This window comes from Melospiza melodia, chromosome 11, assembly GCF_035770615.1.
Source record: "Melospiza melodia melodia isolate bMelMel2 chromosome 11, bMelMel2.pri, whole genome shotgun sequence".
NCBI lineage: Eukaryota > Metazoa > Chordata > Aves > Passeriformes > Passerellidae > Melospiza > Melospiza melodia.
In genome coordinates this window covers 17,201,577-17,223,913 of record NC_086204.1, presented here as the reverse complement: position 1 = coordinate 17,223,913, position 22,337 = coordinate 17,201,577, and the positions used below count along the sequence as shown (strand labels likewise).

Genomic DNA, 22,337 nt, shown 5'->3' with positions numbered 1-22,337 from the left:
AAGAATTCCCACTCCTGGAGGCTGCAAAACACAAGTTTAAACATATCTGTCAGCTAAAGACAGAGCTGACAGCTGATGGTGCCTTGGGGCCATGCACAGCCAGACCCCTTCTTCAGGTCCCTCCTCTGCCCCCATGGCCATTTAATGAGTGCAGTGACAACACAGTAGGGACAGTGTTTACTTTCAGGTGCAACATCCACTTCTTAAAACTCCTTTCACTGAAGATGGAAGCAAAAGCTGTGTAAACCAAATGAACATCAAACTGCAGTCAAGCAAGCATAATTTAAAAAGACAGATGTGTTCAGCAGCTTATTGACTCAGTCCTGCTACACTGTGTGAGATCTCAGCCCTGGTTGTGACTCTCACCCACACACTCGGCGTGTGTCACATGTGGGAGGGCAGCACCAAGGACAAGCAGAGGTGGGAGCAGAGTGCAGAGCAGCAGCACAAACAAGCTGGCCTGGAGCTGTGAAACAGCTGGAGTCCAGAGAAGCCAGAGAATCCAGGCAAGAGCCTCTGGGCCCCTGGACAAGGAAGAAAAACAGGCAGAGCTGCCCATCAAGCAAAATTCCCTTTTCCCCTATCTCTCATTTCAGGAGTAAGTTAGCGAGCAAGCTAGTAAAAAATGTTTAGAGCCAGCAACCCTAGGGCTCCCTTCAGATGCACATACTCTGCTCTCAGCTGCTTGCTGTGAGAGAGAAACCAGAGAGCCATAAGGCATGCCGATGGTGTGCACATTTCCCACTGAGAGAAATAAAAACCTTAATAATTTAGGTCAAATTGACCCAAAATAGATAAAACATATTTCAGTTTGCTAGGTTACACAAAAATGTTTCCTCCTGGGTCACTCTGACAGCGGCTGATGGTGGCCTGTGCGTGCCGGTGATGTGGGGGATGGAAGGTGGTGTCTCACTGCCCATGAGTCACCCACTGCAGCATCTTCCTTTCCAATGGCCACAGCACGACATGGGAGCTGCTGTCCAGCCATGAAGCCCTGCCCAAGGAGGAGACTCAAAGGATGATGCAGCCAAAATAAAAATTTCCATGAGGCTCTCGGCAGAAGCTCAGACAGATTAAAATCAATATTGAACTAAGTTACAGAATGTTTTGAAATTCTGTTTAATCTTTTGCATGTTTTCCTCAGCTGAAAAACAGAGAGACTTTTGTGGGAAAGCTGTGTTTGGTCTTTTGCCTTTTTTTGTTTTGCTATGAGTTTGTTTGTCTTAACACCTAATCTATGTGGCAAATAAATATTTTAATATAATTTTTAACAGAAAGCGAATTCCCAGCTTTGACTAGCTACTGAACAGGAAAAATGACATATGCATATATCCACTCCAAAAGCAGAAAACAGTGGAAAAGACTCTCAAACTCATGCAAGAAATGGGAAGTCATCCAGAATGAAAGGCAAGTCAGTGATTACCACACATAATCAAATCACGTAAAGGCAGAAGATCAAATTGCACTCAATAAACTTGAGACACTCCTGTAATCCCTAGAGCAGGTTAGTATCCATTTTAGCAGAGAAATTTTCTAAAAATAAGCTTCAAGACCATTGAAATACTCTTAGACAATAGTATATTTTTATAAATAACAAAAAAATTGGATGATAGTTTTAAACTGCTAACTTTTAAAACGTGTCAGCATAAACAGTATGTTTATTGTGACTTTGCAGCTTTATTCTTTTCAGTAACTATCTGCCAAGTTTCTGGTAGATTTCTTAAAGCATACATCCTTTACATTGCTCCCTGTGAGCTGAGTAGGTTCTTCCCCAGTTGAAATATTTTGATATATCAGCTGGTTCAGTCCCTAGGAGGTGCATGGCAGTTTCATCTGTCTCAGAGGAGCATTATATTTCGTGCGCTACAGCAGCGATTTCCTTTCAAACCCTTTGTATGGAAAATAATTTCCCCTCCCAGCTCTGCTTTGAGCATGTTCTGAGGAAAAACACACATTCAATCAGGAGATGCCATTTTATCACTTCTCACAGTAAACTTACATTTCAAAGCAGTATTCCTACTGAAAAACAGTCTGCCCTACCAAAATTCCTCATACTTACTCTTGGGCCGACTCCTCCAACAGGTCCAGCTGGTCCCACTTCTCCCTAAAAGAAATCAGAACTTCAATGACCTTGGTGACAAGTCCAGTTTTAAAAAGGAAAGTCTGCAGATAACTGTTTGTATTTATTATATCATCCTAAGCTTCATGTGTGTTTGCCTGAGTCCAAGTCTGATAGAAACACCTGGAAACAGACCACTGTGCTTTCACTCACTCAGTATCTGGCACAGAAACCCATCATTTAGCCCCTTAGAAGTCTAGAGTTCTACCTTCAGAATCACCAACTAAATTATTTTTAATGTTAGTTATTTTTAGCATTCAAGATATAAGCTTTTATTTTTATGATGATGAATTAAGAATACTTGATGAATCTATAAGATGAGGAACTGCCTTTATCCCCTTTCAGTTAATAGGGGTCTAAGTGTTCACTTCGGAGTATCTATGACACTGTAATTAAATTGGTATATGTTTTCTATTTCCATACAGCTCCCATTCCCTTCCCTCCCATCTCCCCAGTTCAACTAGAAAAACCACATACAGCTCTGGACATATATAATATGAGATTCCACTGAAATTAAAATAAACCACATAATGGATGCATATCCCCATAAGGCTGCTAAAAAAATTTTTAAAACACTTGCCAAAATGCAAAAGAGGCTTCAAATTTTGCTTGACAACACCATGCACATCTAACCATTGTTGTGTAACCCTCTTAACCTCTCACAACTTTGAAACATAATCTCTTAATTGGATAATTTTTTCATCTTACCTCAACTCCTTTGGGGCCTTGTGGCCCTGGAGGCCCTCGGTCACCCAGAGCTCCCTAAACACGCAAACAAACACAGTGAGAATTTACATCAACTTTCATCATGTTGGTCTAGTCTCTCTCCTCCTACAAACCCAAAAGTGAGGCAGCACACCTAATGTCTTACATTGGTTCATAGTGTTTCCCATATAAAGCCAGGCAAAGATGCAGAAAACCAAGCATCATAAAAACTTCTACATAGATTTTGCTGAAGCATTATTCTTTTTGTGTTGTGAGAAGGAAAAAAAAATATTTGAACACGATAGAACAGCTTCTTCCTTTTGGAAGAGGCAAAGCACACTACCATTGTAAGATTAAAGCATCATCAATTTGCAGACCTTGTATTAAGGAAGTCTTTACAACAACACATGTTGACACATTGCAATGGGAGGAAACTACAAAGTGAATTTAGACCACTAGCTTGTCCAAAACTACTTGTGATTTTCAGCCCCTACTTTTCTATTAGGGTAATAATCAGCTACCCAGAGATAAAGCACCTTAACCTCTGCCAGCTCAGAGTTTTCATGACTGCTCACACCAACATTTTCAAAACTTTGTTAAAAAGACTTTGCAGCTAGCAGAGTATCAAAAACCTTGGGCACCCCAATTACAACAGGATAATTGGGAAAAGCACTTGACCTGGCATAGCACAACAAAAAAAGTGTAAACATATTAATGCTCTGGGAAACCTAAGCTTAACAATATCAGATAAAGCAACAAGAACAAAGAAGCTGCCCTTTAGGAGAGATATGATTATCCTCTGAGGAAAGCCATGGTGGAAAGTGTAAGCCTTATTAACTGTGTACTAATGAAGCTGAAGTCTAGACTTTGGTCCAGGCACTGGTCCAGTAACAATTTACTCAGCAGGCAAAGTAAAATGGAAGAGAAAAATGGAACAGCCCATCTCAAGGTAGTGAGTGTCAGGGAAGAGCCCATCAGTCTGGGAAGGACTGGGGTGGAGGGCTGCTGGACATACCACCACAAAAGTGACAGCAGGGCTTTCAGCAGTAATTGAAATATTACTAAATAAGTAATATTCTCCTATGGTTAGTAATGACATTTTCTCATTGGCACAGCTGTTTAGTCTAACAGCAAAGCTCATTAGGACATAAGTATTTCAGTGCAGTGTAACTGCACAGTGCAAATGGCAGCAGCACTGCTACTGTACACACCCTTCCACTGCGCTGAACTGAATACAGAAAAAAAATTCCAGGCTGTAAACTGAAGATTAATACTAAATGACATTTCCATCTCCTCCTTGAGGTTTCAGGCAAAAACAGAAAATGAAGGGAGGCAATGCACATATGCCAAAGTGTCTGGAAAAAAACAGGAGTCAGCAAATGGGGTATCCTGTACTTCCCATACATAACTTCCCAGCTGACCATTCCTTCCAGAAGAGGTGAAGCTACTAATAATCACTTTATTAAAATGTGTTATACAAACAAACATAAGTTAACAGGGGAAGGAAGCTCTTAGCTTCTTCCATGGTACAACACACACTGCTGGAAAAACTACACTAGAAGTCAGCATTTTCTGACCATCTTTTCCTCTCACTTTTCTTGCAAAGAAATACTTGCAAAGAATAACATAGGGAACAAACAAAGTTACTTCAGAACTTCTTAAAAACATTCTTATTCCCTTTTTTTTTTTTTAAGTGTGTTTTGCCATTTTTTTAATAAGCGGTGGATCAAGATCAAACACCTCCTAAAATATTGTTTCCAAGCTGAGTAATGTTCTGTAGACCAAATTACATAATAAATCCTTTGAACACTGATTTAGAAAGATCAGATTTGCTGATTATTTCACTAATTTGGGGAACATTTACAATCCAGAACTTCTACTGGCATTTAGAGACAGCTGATCACACTCAATAGAGCTTAAACGTCCAAGAAGCTGAATTTATCCCACACCAACTCCTAAAAAATAAAGCTTACCCTGCTTTCTTGGCTTTTAAAATGGGTTTTGCTTCTGAGGAAGCATAAACAAAAACATGAGGAAAATAGCAGCATAATGAAAACAGTTTTCTAAAAATAAAAGCTGGAGGAAAATTTTAGAACTGCAGTCAACTCAAGGCAGATGGAATCCCAAAAGCCAAACATTTCCAAAGTAATGCAGAGCTTCTCTCTCAGTACTGGGAGCAGTATAACAGTTTTTCCAGTTTGGTAATCCTTCTTTTCAAATGTAAGCCATCAGCTCTCCCTGACTAGGGCAGGCTGTCTAAGCTTTTTCTCTCTAATACCAAATGTGCTGGAGAGCACCAAATCTGGTTCAGCTGTGTAATTCTGTATCAAAGGAACATGGAGTCTCAAACTTTATAGTCCACCTCTTAGTAACTTTTTTCCTCTGGAATCTGTGAAAACGCAACAAATCTGTAACATATGTATTAAACAGAAACAGAATTCTAGCAAATTCCTCAGATATAATGTGCAACAATTCGATCTCACTGAACAAACCGAGCAGCAGGGATTAGATCTGTTACATCGTTCACGTATAATCTTGGGCAATTAAATCTGAACTGCAGATCAAGAATTGCTGTATTTCTCTTCTAGTATTTTCCCTAGACCCTAGACAGAGTCTTTCACCACCACAGGGGGTTTTTTTTGTGAACACTCTGGTAACTTAAACACAAGAGCAACAGCCACTGCAATGGTGGGACAAACTCATTCACATAAGGCTGCTAACATTATGCATAAACACATATAAAGAAGTTAGCAAAGCAATAAATCAGAATTGAAGGTGGACACCCTCAGAAACACATTTTAACTTCTCCTCAATTTGCCCCATCAGATAACTAGCTCTCAGCCTGCCTAGCCAATTAATGTCTATTTTGGTAAAAGGCTCTTGCCATGGCTGAAAGAGAAGAGATACAGAAAACATAGGCTATGGCTTCAGCAATTTGATTATTTGAAAATGTCTGTTTACTCAAAGACAACCTGTATGATTTGTTCTTGGACAAATTATATTGTTGGTCTTGCACAGTTCTTTTGCCTCACCAGTTTCTGCCCTCTGGTTTACTTGAAGGTCAAAAAAGGCCTTCATTTTAGTCTAATAAACAAACTGTCCCTCAGAATAAAGCCATTCAAGTACTATTTCTGCATCTGGTCTCACCTGACCGAGTCCTTCTGGAATAAAAATGCCCAGTAATGTACTACAGAGATAAAGCATTCTCATGCTTTGAGCAGAGGCATTAATGAGACATCTTGACTCATATGTTCTACAATTTCACTTGATTTCTAACTGCATTATTGTGCTTTCATTTCAAAGAGATCTGGCAATGTCTTTGGTCTAAGTTTATAATGGGATTTATTGTTTTAGTTCTTGCATAAATCAAACTGAAATAACTGAGGTGAAATGAATTAGCAAAAAGTGCATTTTTTAAGATAATCTAAAGATGTTCAACTTGGTTTCATATACAGATTTCATTCTGCCATACTTGTGCCTATTCACCACAGAAAATACAGTGTAAGAATAGTCCCAAGGCTGATGAGTGAGGAACTTCATTGGTATTTGCCTTTCAACAAGCAGTTAATCTTTAGATATCATCCAATCATTTTCCTCTGGGTTATTTCTGAGCTACCAGCACTTTGTCTATTACTCTCTACCATTTCCAATTCAACAAAAATTTCCTATATCTGCTTTTATTCCAAGCTTCATTGAAAACTCTATCTATGTAATTATTGCCTAAGTTTGGTCTAAAAATTTAATATACCAAAGAGCAGAAGCTAAATTATTCTGGCACAGTTTTGTAGATAAATTTTATCCTTAATTGTTATATCTATTATTTTGTCTATAATTTAATCTGGTGCATAAATTTTACACATTTTCCATAACTTCAAATATGATTTCTTTTAAAAATTGTTAAAAATAATTCTTAGGGCAGGTGGAACCTGAGTAATACAAAGATCTGCATACATTTGGCATGCATTCTATTTAAGTACAGGTGAAACATATGATACTTTCTAGCTACATAGCATTTTCTCAAACTTATTTTGCCATTACAAGCTTCCATCTAATGCTTTAATTACTCTCAGAACTGTGTGGACAGCATTAAACATTCAAATAACTTCCTCATATAAACACCTGAGGCAAAGTACCTGCATTCTGACAGTAGGATTATCTTCTCATAATGCCAGTGTCCATCTCTCAGAGCCTTTCCCTCAGAGATTAACACTATTTACTGTTATTTTTAAAAGGTTTTCATATAGTCTTACCTTAGGACCTTCAGGGCCATTTAATCCAGGTACACCAATATCTCCTGGAAAACCCTAAAGAAATCATACAGACAAATGATTTGCAGAGTAGGAATGTTTTCAATGTACTTGTTTTGATTCTGTTCATTCATTTAATAAACCTGAGTCACAGAAACAAGAAATAAATTTATTCTACCATTCCAAAAAATGTCAAAACCCATTATGTTTCCTTGAAAGGACTTGGATAAGTGACAGATTTTAGGCAGCTTTTGTTAAACTCAATTTAGCAGATGTCAGCATGGATTTAATTTCTCTCACAATAAGACTTTTTATCCGCTAAGCAATGTTTGAAATTAAACCATTGGACTGGTTTGGAGGCACAAAAAAAATCACCAGAGAACAGCCTGCATCAAGTCCTGTACTTATGAATTCAACTACTCTTTTCATAAAGTTGAGAGAGCAGTTGAAGCCCTTGAATCCACGTTAAGGACAAGATCACTGCAAGATTAAGAAAAGGGAAGAGGCTTTTTCCTCCAGACCAGCAGGTGATAATCAAGGTCTGGCTGGCATTAACTGAAGGTCATCAGCATGTAGCATTATTCAGAACTGGCCTTTGTGAAATACACTCTACTGTAGGTCAAGCTGTTAGTAAAGAAAAGGTAATTATGCACAGGAAAGGAATCAACCAAAATTATCACTGCAAACCACCTGGCCAGCAGGTATTGGCTTGGGACACCATGAGGAGGCCTCTGGGTCAGAGGAATTCAGCTCCAGCTAGATTGCTTCAGAAGAAATGAGTGTATTTTAAGGAAAAGAAAAATGGTGCCACTAGCCTTTACGCAATACAGTAGTAGTTAAGCAGTAGTGAGTTAAATTCCATAAATATCCAGAGAAAATCCATGATCTTACATTTGTAGGATAAAATAAAGCATTGGTAATTGACCCTGTAGTTAGCACACTGCTCATTCAGTCCCCGGACAAGATTTTGCTTTTTTAATAAACTTCCACATTTCATTAAATTTTGACCATCTGAAAACAGCAAGACTGCCACTTCCTCTGAGCAAAATATTTATTACTACATCTAACCAAACCCATGGTCTAACACTCAGGAGAACAAGTCTCCTTCTTCATTAAGAGAAAATCATTATAGATTAAAATATATGCATATTTTTCCAATAATGGAAACAAAAAGCAGATACACAGAACCATTTTTAAAAATCAGTTGGATGCTAATGAGTCTGAAAGAAAACCACAAAAGAGTAAGAATGGTCTGAGTTTTCAGAAGATGGGCAGCAACTCTAACACTCAATATTACACAATACATCAGTATTGTGAAAATATTGTGAAATACAGTGGTTTCCTTTTCTTTTGCCATAAATAAGCAATTACAAGCAGAGCTGTGCAACAATTTCAACATGCCTCTAGGTGGCACAGAGCATATTATTTACATGTCACCAAGGCCCTGAGGCTCACACCTAGAACACTCACTTGCATCACCCTTCATTTCTAGACAGTTCAAAAGAGGAGGTGTTTTTAAAATCCTGGCCTCTGCTGTCTGCTGAAATACATTGAAGAGTTAAGTCAATTCCTTAGAATTTTTTTTGCTTGTCATTTCTTTATTTTAAATTTACTTGTTCACAGACCTTAAATAGTTACCAAGGGGTGAGTTGTTTCACATATCTGTAAATCTGCTCATTTCTAATGTGTGAACAAATGCTAAATGCTGACACAGACAACTTCCTCTTGGCAATAAACATTCCAGAAAACAATCTGCCTAGAAAAATGTTAATTAAGAAAGATTCTAATGCTTTTATGAATGAATAGATCTACTTTATTTATTTATTTATATTTTTCTAGAGGGAATTCAGTCCATGTAGGCATGGACAAGTACTATTGCAGGTAGAACAAACATGGTATTTTGAAATCTTTTCATGTATTGGGATACAAGAGGGTTACTTGTCTGAGAACATCAACATTAAAAAATGCATTTAAAAATTTAAAATCATCATAATTTTATCTTTTCTGTGAAGATGGATTAAGACTTCTCCTCTTGAGCACAACCATGAAAAAAGGCAGATTCTATGGCAGTATTAGAACATTGTTTCTAAGATGTTCTCACATTAATAATCCATGAATAAATGTAACAATGCAGGACACAAACAACCACTATAGAGAATTCCAGAAAAAGAATGAACCAGGAAGGAGCTCTTGAAATACGTCAGCAATGGTATTTCATATAATGATTTGCCAATCAGATTCCTCATAGTGAAGTGGGATGTATCTCTGGCAATGCCTAAATTTGAAATGAGTTATTCAGCAGTCAGTTCCATGGGAAGTTACTCCAGATTAAAAATTCATTATTCTTCCATAAGTGAAAGGCCATGAGATTAATGTATAGTTTCCAGCTGCAATGTAGTTTCCAGACTATTCAGAACCAACCAGCCCTTGGTATTGACCTCTAAGGAAATGCAGATTATTCATTTCCATCAGCCAGAAGCCCAGCAGCTGGTAGGATACAAATTATTTTCAAAATCTTGCTACAGATGTGGTCTTTTGCCAGCAAAGCACTTTAGAATCCACTTCATTTAATCAAAAGAAATGTGGCATTAAAGAAATCTGAAGTGCCAACTATCTCAACACAAGCATGCTTTATCCTTCCTGTGGGAGTTTTGCTTTTTGTACTAACACTTAAATATAAAATTAACATATTTACTGCTCTCATTTATTGATATAATGTTTAATTTGAAAAAATGCAGAGATGACCAAGTTGTTACTATGTTAGGGCATATCTCAGTGCTCCAGAGATGAGCACTCTGCCAAGCTTTTGCTTTTCTTTTGTTTTCCTATGTGGCTGCTAATATGGAAGCAGAATATCAGAAGTATTGAGACATTACACTCCATTTCCATGGGGAATTCTCTCTCATTGGCAGAATGTCACCTCAAACCATTATCACATGACATTTGCCAGCATCACTGGCCACCCATCTTCATGCCCCTGGCTGCCCTCAAGGGGATCAGGACAAACAGGGGTGGAGAGGCATTGTGGAGGGAAAATGTCTCCAGGGAGTGCAACAGCCCCTTCAGTCACCAGGTTCCCCTGCTCCAAAAAGAGCTCATTCAATCACAGGTTGAAATTAATTTCAATGGGAATTGAGAATAAATTTTGAGAAGCAAGAGTGACTGGATGTAGCTACTGAACTTCAACAAGATACCTTATTAGAGATTCATTACTAATTATAATCAAATCATCTCAAGAAGGTTTCTGCAAAAACCTACAATTCTCCAGTAAGTGTTTATGATTCTTCTGAAAGCATGAGTTATGCAGACATAGATCTTTGGGAAAGGACCAGATGAAGATTCTGTGCAAAGGCAAGTAGAGAGTATAAGCAATTTCACAAGAGCATTTCCTCAGATATGTGCCAGAGCACACAATTAGTTCAGCCTTTAAATTATCTTTATTTCTATATTTCCTACAAATCATTTGCATGCAACTGACTTGATGCAATATTGAAACAGAAGACTATGTTATCACTGCACACCTAGCATTGTTTGCAAAAACTCAAAAAATCATGTGATAATGCATGTGAAACATGCACTAAAAATAAAGGGGTTTTTTAAATGAAGACCTCAAAGCAGCCACTGATTCACTTACAAAATGTTTGCCTTTTTGACTCTTTGCTGTTTTTTGAATGTATCCTTTTCTTTTGTAAGGCTGCTGCCTTGAGCATGGAACACACCAGCTGAGTCCCGTACAGGTACCTTCCTGAAGGAGTGAGCTAATGATTTCAGATCAAGACAATACTGCACAGATGAAAAAGGTTCTATTTGAAGACAATGAAAAATTCTCTCTGCTTCACATGAAACCTAGTTATAACACTCTCAAGGCACATCTAAAGGGAACTATAACTCACCCTCATTTTGGGGGGATAATTAAATGCAATTCCTAGAGCAAAATTTAACTATAAAATATTCTGAATACATGTGGAAGCCTGTCAAAGGCCTGTCTAATTTCATTCACATGAACAATAAGCACTGCATAGTAAACCAAGACATTGTGAGTTAGAACAGTCAGATCTGCACTTTCCAGTCATCATGCCAATAAAACAAAGCTTTACAGAAATTTTGTATTTCAGTGTTCATTTTCAGATGCATGACAAAGCAGCGCAATGATGAAGACTCCACTCCATGAGGTGTTCACTGAGTATATCCAGTGGTTGGTGAGCAGCAGGCATTCAGGCACACGACAGACCCTGGCTCTGCAGAAGCACATCCAGAAGAGAATTTGGCCTGACACTGCAGGACTCCTGCCCTGAAAGAGTCACTTTGCAGCCAGAACTTGTCTGGCCACCCAGAGAGCAAGAGCCAGACCTCTGTCCCTCCCTCTGCCCTCCTGCCAGCAGCACTGCAGTCCCAAACGGACCCTGGCTAGAGGTGGGTGGCTTATTTCAACTCTGACCTGGTGTACCTTGGCTGCACAGCTGCAGAGGAAAGATATAGGAAGCAACTCACTGGTGATCTGCATTTCAACCCACAAAACCCCGTGAGGATGATCAGAGTCTGCCTGCCCTGCTCCCACAGCTGTGTGCAGAGAGAGTTACAGAGCTCAGCTGCTGGAGTGCCAGAGTTACTGCAGTTTACAGGGGAAGAAAATCAGGGACAGCACTACTTATTCTTTGTACTGGGAATGAAACACTCAAATGTGTCACTGGAAAGATCAAAGGCTCTTTCTCCAGGTTCTTAACAAATTCATAAATCCCAAAACAAATTTATAAATCCCACTGTCTTAATGTTGGACTAAAGGAGAGAGGAATAGCTGGAAGCAGAGTTTGAGAGGTTCTGCACTGGGCAGTCACAGCCTTGTTCCTCCTGCTCACAGCAAAGTCCAACAAATCCCAATACAAGTTTTGGGGGATTTAAAAATGAAATCTTTCACAGAAGGCATATGGTATGGATTGTCACATCTATACTACATCCAAAGTACTCTCAATACTTGAAAGACACTAATCCATCACATTCTTCTATTTCCAGAAACATCAAGGGATCACTGAGTATACTATATAATGCATGTTTTCTACATGGGGTCACAGGAAGTCTGACCATTCAGATAATGAAACAGGAACAAGGAAAGCAGCCCTGTCTGACCTGCTAGCTGTCTGGCTTTGGAAGAAGAGACTAGATGAGGCTTTTCTTGTGGAAAAATCTACATTACTTGCTCATACTTCATATATTTGGTTGTGTCTAAATAACTTCTGGCAACAACAACTAGTTTATTTTTATAAGACAATGTAACTGGAGGGACACATACACACTTCAGTTTTAAGTTGCTTATTTTAAATTCCTTTCATTATAGAACTTCTAATATCTTCAATTTGTCCAAAATCCCAGTACGCTGCTATCCTACATCCCTTCTGTTTCTATTTTGCCATATGGTGACCATATTTTTATGAAGTAAAAGGTGGAAAAACCTCTTAGTTTATTTGGAACTGTCTTGCATGACTGAAATCAAGAGAAACATTGTTTTGCAGTTTTAAACTGACCATTTTGCAGACAATTACTCAAAACAAGTGCCTGGACACCCAAGTTTTAATTATCTAGCATCATGCACCTTATTTGCCTTCTAATGATGAAGTAGTTCTGCACTCCTGAGCAAGGGGAAATACTGAGCTTTTCAGACAGAAAGATTCCCATCCCTATCTGCCCTAAGGGTAAGCAGCCCAGGATGATCTTTTCCCCAGACACAAAGGAGCAGCATGTGTGTGTTGGAACAAGGAACTAGGAAGGGCTACCAGCAGAGGCAGCAGGACACAGGCCTCAAGACCAACAATTTGGGATTAACCTGCCTCAAGTTACCTTACTAACCTCCCTTGCTGGAAGCTATGCAAAGAAATCATGCCATGAAGAGTCTTGAAAAGTCTAAAATCCTGAGCCACAGAGGATGGCAGCTGTGGACAACATGCACAGGCTTTGTGTCTTCTGCACACCCTTTGACCAAATGAGAGGGACTTATTCTCAGCAGATCACCTTGTGCTGCTACAATGCACTTTCCAGTGGGTTTTCCCTCAGTGAGGGCTTCTGCCTAATAAGAAAGGTAGGAGCACAGAGCCTTGGTTTGAGGAGATGTGCTCATGTAAAGGCAGAAAAAGGATCATTACTAGTATATGTCTTCCATTCATATTTTTTTTTAAAAAGGATAACCCACAAACAAACAAAGAAACCCCACCACAAACCAAACAAAACCCAAAATACATTCATTGCAGGAGGCTGACTAGAAAGAACAATCCACAATTTCTGCTTTCATGTCTCCAGCAGATACATATATCTGTGTATAAACATATCTTTTTGGTACAGACCACAGCATTTTTCCTTAAAGCCTGTGGTAATGAATGCTAAAAAGCACCAAAATGGGACAATTTGGAGACTGAGTTTCTGCACAGACTTCCATAGCACTCAGGACTTCTTAGGAAACTTCACTTCCAGATTCAAATGCTTGGCAACCCTTCCCAGGTGACTTATCCTCTGTGTTTCTTTTAAGTGATAAATATGCAATCAGGCCTGGAAAATGGAAAATCCCATTTGTAAACATGTTTTAATATTTACAAATGGAAGTGTGCCTCAGAAATCACACGAGTCTCACTCCAGGTGTACCCCATAACAACAGGATTCAAGAGACAGCAAATCCTAATCACATGAGCAAATGAAGAACTACTTCGTATGCACAGATCCTGTACATTAACATTTTGCAGAAAAAAATTATGAGCTGGAATCTTTTGTACTTTATGGAGGAGAATGAATTCATCAAATATGACTGAATAAGAAGATTTCCCTAATTCAACTAAGAAAACAGTCTTTTATGAAGCAAACTCATTTACCTCTTATTTTCATCATTTAGAACCAACATTCAATTTACCACTACCAAGCAATTTCTTACCTCAGGTCCCTGAGGACCCAATGGTCCACGGGGTCCAGGTTCTCCAATTTTACCCTTGAAAAGAATCCAAACAGTTAAGACTTCTGATGATAATTCATCTTTTATTAACAGATGGTTATGAGGATTTTAAAAACATTTATTAACAAAAAGGCCAACAGAAAGTTGAGATTACTTTTTCACTAAATAGGAAATTTTATATCTGCCTCTCTTTGGATACTATAAAACTAGTTCTTCATATCTCTTTGAAGTCACAACAAAAAAAAAAAATTCAAATTAGTTTAGGACAGAGAAAACTGGGAGGAATCACATAAAAATCTCATTAAATATATAGCTGTTTTCACAATAAAAGCTACATATTATTTAAACATCCAGAAAGTAACTGTTACAGATATTGGTTTACACACATATATTTTAAGTATCTAATCACAGCCAAAGAAATGGCAGTTTTGTGATTAATAACAATAAAATTAGGTCCTATCCACATGTAATGGTAGCTTCATTATATACAAATTTCAACACATCTAAAAATGGGCCAAATTTCTCTAAGTTATATCTGTTCTTCCAAATTTTCAGACTCTTTCTGCCACCATAAGTAGATGTCACTTGAGCAAAATTAAGGTCTGACCTGGGAAACATTTCTCTAATTTTTAACATGAATGACTTCATTGTAAATTCATTCTACAAAGGTAAATTTCTATTACTTGCAGGACTGAGGTCTCATAGATTAATTTAACCTAAGTCACAAGGCTGGTCACATTCAGTTTGTGCTTAAAATCCACAGCTCTTTCAGGAACAGATAACTTTTAAGATAAGCATGTGAATCAGCCTCATCCTGAAAGAGGAAATTCTTGCACCTTTGAAAACAAAAATATGATTTTTCCCATCTAAGCTTAAGCAAATATGCATAATTTTATTGCAGAATTCATGTTTATACTGTAAATTCTACAGGACAAGGAAAGTGTTAATGAATTTAAGGGCCCATGACATTTATGAGATCTAAGTATGTTCACCAGTTATCGGCTTGATTGTACATTAGAAAATTGACAGCGGAGTGAGTGTTGGCAGCTTTTAGTGAAATACTGAAAAGAGACAGATATTAGCATTAAAACAGGTGAGCAAGAGCCAGGTAACCCTGTGCAGTATTGCCTTTTCTGCCTCAACATCTAAAAACCCAGCAGAAGTGGCAGCAGTGCACAGAAGCCTTTAAAGCTGCTGAAAATCAGTAAATACAGGAATTTGTGACTACTCCCATCCCTGTGAGAAATTATTGGCTGTTATTATTGTGATCTCACATATTCCCTGCAAATCCAGCTAGTCCAAATGGTCATCTTCAAGTTCCCAAAGCTCTCAGTGGATTTGTTTCAAATATTATCCACATGTCCATCCCCCCCCACAGCAATTGTCCCAGAATATCTAATATCCTAAGCACTCTAGTAAAATTTGACATATATACTAATCTTGGTAATAAAGCTTCACATTTTAGGATCTGACTTGCTCATTAACACCAGTCACTAGAAATAAAAGCAGCTTAGACCTTATTCTTATGCATTTTTAATTAGGCCACTTCTGGGGATTACATCCAATGTGAACATAACAATCACACAAAAAGTGTCAAATATCAACAGTGGTAAAAATATCAACAACACACAGTGATATACTGAGAACAAAATTTGATGTGTAAACTTACTGGAGGTCCTGGTTTTCCTCTGATCCCTGGAGGTCCTGGTAAACCAAGAGCACCCTGAAAAAAGAAAGTTATTAAATACTGTTGGGTTTTGCTGGTAGCAATAAATTGCTATATTTTGACACCTGAAACAGGCTTCAAAAGAATTCTTCAGGTTGAAAACTATCTTCTAACATTCAACTTTCATCAAAAGAGTTCTCACAAGATGTGCTATTTTAGGGACTTCTGATGTACCAGCCAAACAGGAAAGAAGATCCTTATTTATCTCAGTCTGATGATGTGAAGGAGCATGCCAGACTGTGCTGCTGCTAACCACAGTAGGTCCAGGTGAGCTGCAGATGAACCTCAAGGGGCAAGGGAAAAATGCCTTTTACAACAGTTCCTTAGAAAGACTGAGACCACACCATAATCCTTGTTTGATGCATCTCTATACACACAGCTGCCAGAGTGGCTTTGTGCACACTCCCATAAATGAGTTTTAATTAGCACAGAATTTCTTAAAAATATGTTAATACAGTGATATCCAGATAGTATTACTACTGCATTCTACTTTTATGGAACCAACTTGCTGCATTTTAAGAGACTCATAAGCCTGATGAAGTTGCTGAAATGGGATAATTTTGTAAAACAATGCAGTTACAACTTACCTTGTCTCCTGGGTACCCCTGATCTCCTGGCTCTCCCGCAAGGCCATGTTCACCCTAAACAATATATAATTTTATACAGACATATGTGTGTGGCTTAAAATGGGGTAGTTTTGAGAAACAGAGAAAGATTAATTCAATATTCACTACTTTAAATTAACACAGATTTTTGACAATGCAAGGTGCTGCACTGAAATACCTCTTCCAGGAAAGACACAGACCTGCATATTATTATTGTGAGTGGTTAGTGTTCTGTTCAGAAAAAACCTTGTCTAAACTACCAGATCATGAGTCTGACATAAATTTAACAAATAAAAGTCACAGAAGACAAAAGAAATCAAAAGAAAAAAGGCAAGGCTTTGCCAAGGACATGATGGTCAAGTTTTAATAAAGAGAGTCTGAAAGAACTGTGTATCTCCAAGATAATGAAAATATTTAAATCACCTTATCACCTTTCATTCCAGGCTGTCCCACACTCCCTGGGAAACCCTGTTAAAGTAAAGAAAACATAAATCCAATGCTTGACTATAATGTGGAAAGCAGCATATGTGGGATGATTGAATACCATACCGTGGGCCCTGGAATCCCTGATGGTCCACTCGGTCCTGCTGGCCCAATGTCTCCCTATCAAACAGCAAGAAAGGTGACTGCATTTGGTGAAATGGAGTAACCTAAAGACTCTTAACAGAATGTGGCATTTTTCTGTATCACAGAAAACCAAAATTTCTGTACCACAAAAACCAAAATATTTTTCAGGTTAATTTCTCAGGTAAAAACAAAGGTATTGGTATCATAAGCCCTCCATGTTTACAGTTCCCAACATCATCAGCAGAAACACAAGAAACCAAACCTGCCTCTTCTCCTGTAGATTATAAACTCAAGAGAAGATCTCAGTGTATTAGGCAATGCAGTTAAGGAAGCTTTCTTTTGTACTGCACATTCAGTGGCCATCACGGCTGTCCTAGGGGTTACATAACAGCAGTTCTCTGTAGGCATCAAATTTGGCTTAAAGAAATTATTCTATGATGAGTAGGGCCATAAAAAGCAGGCTTTTTAATGGTCCTTTTACTCAATTTTTTATCCATCAGTGACTTCCATGAGTTAAAAGAAAAAAAAGTGATGTGACTCTAAATACCACATGTGCACAATCAAACCCATGTTCTAATGGGCATGCTAACCTTTTCTGTTGTACTTTTAAAGTCCTTACTACAGCTCTTCTTTCTGGGATTTATTTAGGCAGTTTTATGACAGGAAAAAAAAAAAAGTGAGTCACAAAAATTAACAATGTTTAAAGATCAGCACAGCAATAATACTAATGAAAAAGCATGAGCTAAACATAAGACCTCACTCAGAATAGTTAAGACTATACTACAAAGGGAGAAGTCTATCTGCTTTCTGCCTATTCAAACTTGGGGGAAAAAAATCCCCAAAAAGACAATGTAATAGCTCTATGGCAATGCAGAAATTTAACAACACATATGAATAAAGAAATCTTTTGCCACTTGCTGAGAATGATATGGAAAAGATGAGATGGACATCTATGCACTTCCAGTTGAGCACACACTCATTGTTCTCTGGAGACTCTTTAGCAATGTTAGCAACCACATTCTCTGCAGCCACCATCAGATGCCGGCTCAGTGAAGCAAAAGCAAGACCAATCACTTAGTTACTGTCTTAATGGTGCTTGGTAGAGCTCCCAAGAGCATTCACTCTACATTGCTTTAGCTTTCCATGACTGCTTAAATGATGAATTCTGCCATGCTATCTGATCAAGGAAATTGTTTACATTGCTGTCTCTGAGCTGTGCTACACATTATAGTTCAGAAAGGCATTTATGCATTCATGACACTGAATGTTGAAATGCACACTTATGGTAACAACAGCATTGATTGGAAAATGACAGAGGGATGCTGAGCTGGGAAATTTAGCTTACAACAGCAAGAGGAAGGAATGCCAAAACAGCTTTGCAACATTCAGGTTCATTAAACACCTATCACAGTCTCCAGATACACTGAGTGACTTAATCAACAGCAAAGAATGGGAACCACACAAAAATAAAACTGAACAAGTGTTGAATTAGTTAGTCTGTCAGGTTTTTTAATCATTCTCCACCTAAGATATGCTTATCACTTTGGACAAAACTTGCTAATCAATAAAACCTGCAGCTACATAAGGCGTACCTTTTCCAACATTTCTAGGTGACAAGTGAAACTAAAACCAACTTGCTTTTTCCAGGCAAAAAGATAAAGAAAAGGAAGATATCAGAAAAAGAAGACTACTGTTTTCCTAGTATTAAGTGGGTTTTTTAAAAGAGAATAAAAAATTAAAAACTAATTTGGGTATCTAGCAGTAAATTTTCTACAACTCTTCATCTTATTAAAACTCATGGCCTTGCTAAGTTTTGAAAGACTGACTATTCGGTAAGCCAAAACTCTGAACTTGGCAACAGCTTTGTATATTGAAAATAATCATGGATGGAAGGAATTACTGGACTCAGCTTGCTGATGCTGCTCATTTTGCAATTGTTCTCATGAACAAAGACAAAAATACAACTAACTCTTGACATTGACCAGCTGGGCTGGACAAACTACTTGAATTAATGCTCTTGGTTTCTGCCAGAAAAATAGATTTAATCCCATGTACAATATTGCATCTTGTAGTAGTATAGTGTGTTATTACTGACTAAGTATTCTAAAGCAAACATTGAGGGCTGTAGCTCTTTGCTCATTTTTGGATGGCCATTAGCATGTGCCTGGACAAGGGAAAGCTGAGGCCAGGGAGCACAGACCCCTTTGGAGAGCAGGGGTGGCTGAGGAACAGGGATGCTGGAGTCACCTGAAACTGCCCCAGGGTGTTGGTGAAATTCTGCTGCAGATTAAAGAGTGCAATGGTCCCTTGTAAAGAAACTCTGGAGCAGACCACAGCTCTTCCAATTGTCTGACTGGGAAAGAGGAAACCAGACTAACTCATAAACTGGAACCATGAGAAAGAGTCCCACACATAAACATGAGAAGGGCACTCAAATGGAGCTCACACTCTAAACAATTGTAAATTTTGTGCTGTTCAAAAATCTAAACATTGTTCCCCCCAAGAAATAGCTCTCATTATGGTTATATTCCATCTATGTACAAGTGGCAAAAGCTTTGGACTGATTATAGATAATAATTTTTCTATTTCACAAATTGACACAATCTCTCTGTAAGTGACTGCAACTCAGCAAGAAGGCACATGTAGCTTTGATCCTGCAAACATTTATGCTCATAAACTCCAGGTAGGGCTAAACTGCTAAGTTTTAGTCAAAATAATCAGTAACAATCTTTTTGGAAGTGACATATTTTTTAAAAACCTCAAGTACATTTCTACAATTATCAAAGTCTTTGAGATTAAATTCCAAAGACAGTCATGTGAGAGAGAAAACCAAGCACAATTCTAAGCAAATTCTCAAGAGTGCAAGCTCCAGTCTCATGAGTGCGTCACTTGGTCTGAAGCACACAGAAAATCATGCTTGCATGATGAAGGCTGGAAGCTACAGAGGTTTCTTGACCAAGCTTTTGTTTTCACTATAGCAATGCCATAACAATCCTAATCAGACAGCAAGGGATGACTTACAGGATTTTTTTGTTGTTATGAACATATAATCAGGAAGAGTAACAATTGAACTCAACTGTCATACTTCAAAGGAAAAATAAGATGACCATCACTGTAAAATATAAACTTATCAAGAATGTTTCAGATCTGCAGATAGCAAAAAACCCACAAAGCAATCACTGCAGACAATCATGCCTTTCTTAACTCAAGTGTAAACACTTGCTATTTCTCCCTTGTTAAGAATGTGGCCCTGTAGCCAGACATGACTGAGACAACATCAAGAATCAGAGGTCCTCTATGAGCAAATACATGAATTAAACAACATAAGGGAGTGAGACTACTCAGAAGGAAGGTCTTTCCCACCTTCTGTGGGACTCAGAGCTTCTCTGGCACAACTGATAGATACAACTAGAGTGTGCAACTCCAAAGTGAGCATCACAACCTTATTCTACATATATTTTTTAAAAATTAATATGATATTGTAAACATGATAAAGTAATTTTTCTTAGAAATTAATTCTGCTTTGAATATGGTAGCCATATTCAGGAACCAATGAGGACTGATGTCATTAAAATATTTGAGATTATTGCACCCTTCACACTGGCTTTAGTGAAATAAATTATAAAGTAGCAAAGTTGGTTTCAAATAAATTTCAAATAAAAGACCTGAACACACTGGGTCAGAAACAAGCATACAAATCCACATCAAGTACAGAAGTGCTCCAGGCTGCCAACATGATAGCAGTTTTGCAGAGTGATGCTATTTAAAATCATGGCTATCTAAAACAAAAGCTGTTTAAATCCTTGAATTTTCATAATTGTTTTTATTATGTCACAAACACACAAGACAAGTGCTATAATGCAGCCATCTCAAAGTAAATAATAAAAGTATACTCACTCTTAGTCCTGGAAATCCAGGAGGACCAACACCACCAACAATTCCCTTTAAAGAAAGTTAATCTTAGATTATCTAATTTTTACCATTTAAAAAGAAATCCTAGAATTAAGATAAAGGTGACCTACAAAGCAAATCAGTTTTGATTTTTACAGTTTCCAAAGAGTGACAACTTATCACTGTATAGAGAAATATGCTTAGTAAAATCCCTGAATTGTAGAATTATATCACCAGATATTTGCATCATGGGAACATCTCTGCTGTTAATATAGGAATATGAAATTTTTTTACTATGATAGTTAAAGTGGAAGGAAGAAAAATCAACTTTTTAAGGGTGAAAAACAAATTTACTAAGATTCCCTAGAAAAATAAATAAGAACACCATCTCAGTTAAACTGAGAAGAGGTTAAAACACTGCTGAAAAGAGTTGCTAAGTCTCTTTGCCCTATGTGAAACAGACATTTCAGTCCTCCAGGTCACCATGTCCCATGCAAGCTGTGCCAGCACCTGGGACCTGCTCCTCAGTGGATAACATTCACCAGGCCCACTGCAGCCTGCTGGCACCCATGGGGAAGGGGAAGTTTTACGCAAGCAAAGCTAAGCCCATTCTGAATTTGTCCAACTGGTCACAGCTGCTGGACATGACCCAGAGGACACCTTGGTGCTCCCCTCCCTCCTCAGGTGCCTTCACACTTTCCCCAACCTGCTCTAAACTATCCCCAGGGGAAGCTGAATGCTCCAGCAACATCCTCCAAGGCAGACTGACATCCTCAGAGAATGGAGAGGGTGCTGTGGAAATGAAGGCTGGCATTAGCCAGTTAAGCAGAAGAAATCAGGCATGGAGACAAATGCCATTAGTGTTAAGTCAGCAGATGGGAAGAAATGTCTTCCCTTCAAGCTCCTGCTGCCACAGGCCTCCCAGGCAGGCCCTGGTCTCCAGTGCCAGCTCCCAGAGAGGCTCTGTAAATACGCCCTTAGCACTGCAGACCCTGCAGCTGCAGCACTGGCCCCTTGCCTGAACAAGCCCTGCAGGGCGAGCCTGGGGAGGAGGGGAGAGGGGCTGCTGCCTGTCAAAGAAGGCAGAAAGATCAGCAGCTGTCTTGGCAGATTAGATGGAACTTGTTTGCAAATGCTTGCAGTGAAATGGGCTGCTTTGTAATGGGCAAGGCTGTAATTTCAGATCCAGGCTTTCTGAGCTTGTTTCTATTAAAGCACTGTTCTGCAGATCTGGTGGGAAGACAATATCTGCTTTATCAGGAATGGAGGGAGACTTGGGAGTACAAGGAGGGGAAGGAAGAACTCACCTTTTAATATCATTTGCAAAGCAGTTGGTGACACTCAAGCCCTCAGTGGGTTTTCAAGATGAAAACCATACTGATATCACCTGACATTCCAACAAGGGAAGCTTTGCCTTAGGGACCAGAAATGCAGAAGAAATTTTTCCTGTGTTCCAAAATGTTGACACCAAACATTGATAATCCACCAGCAAAATTCATGTAAGCTTTCTATAATAAGTTTCTAAGATGGGTGTTAAGGCAGACCTTCA

General features: G+C 38.5%; 1 protein-coding gene across 1 annotated transcript in view; it reads right to left on the bottom strand.

Moving 5' to 3' along the window:
- Positions 1-22,337, bottom strand: part of COL24A1 (collagen type XXIV alpha 1 chain) — a 119,066-nt gene that overhangs the window by 58,086 nt on the left and 38,643 nt on the right. The window contains exons 14-22 of the mRNA XM_063165770.1: positions 20,795-20,839; positions 16,880-16,933; positions 16,754-16,798; positions 16,313-16,366; positions 15,669-15,722; positions 13,982-14,035; positions 7,075-7,128; positions 2,828-2,881; positions 2,060-2,104 (exon numbers count right to left, since the gene is read on the bottom strand). Of these exons, the coding sequence (XP_063021840.1) occupies positions 2,060-2,104; positions 2,828-2,881; positions 7,075-7,128; positions 13,982-14,035; positions 15,669-15,722; positions 16,313-16,366; positions 16,754-16,798; positions 16,880-16,933; positions 20,795-20,839 (459 nt within the window). The remainder of the gene's footprint in view (positions 1-2,059; positions 2,105-2,827; positions 2,882-7,074; positions 7,129-13,981; positions 14,036-15,668; positions 15,723-16,312; positions 16,367-16,753; positions 16,799-16,879; positions 16,934-20,794; positions 20,840-22,337) is intronic.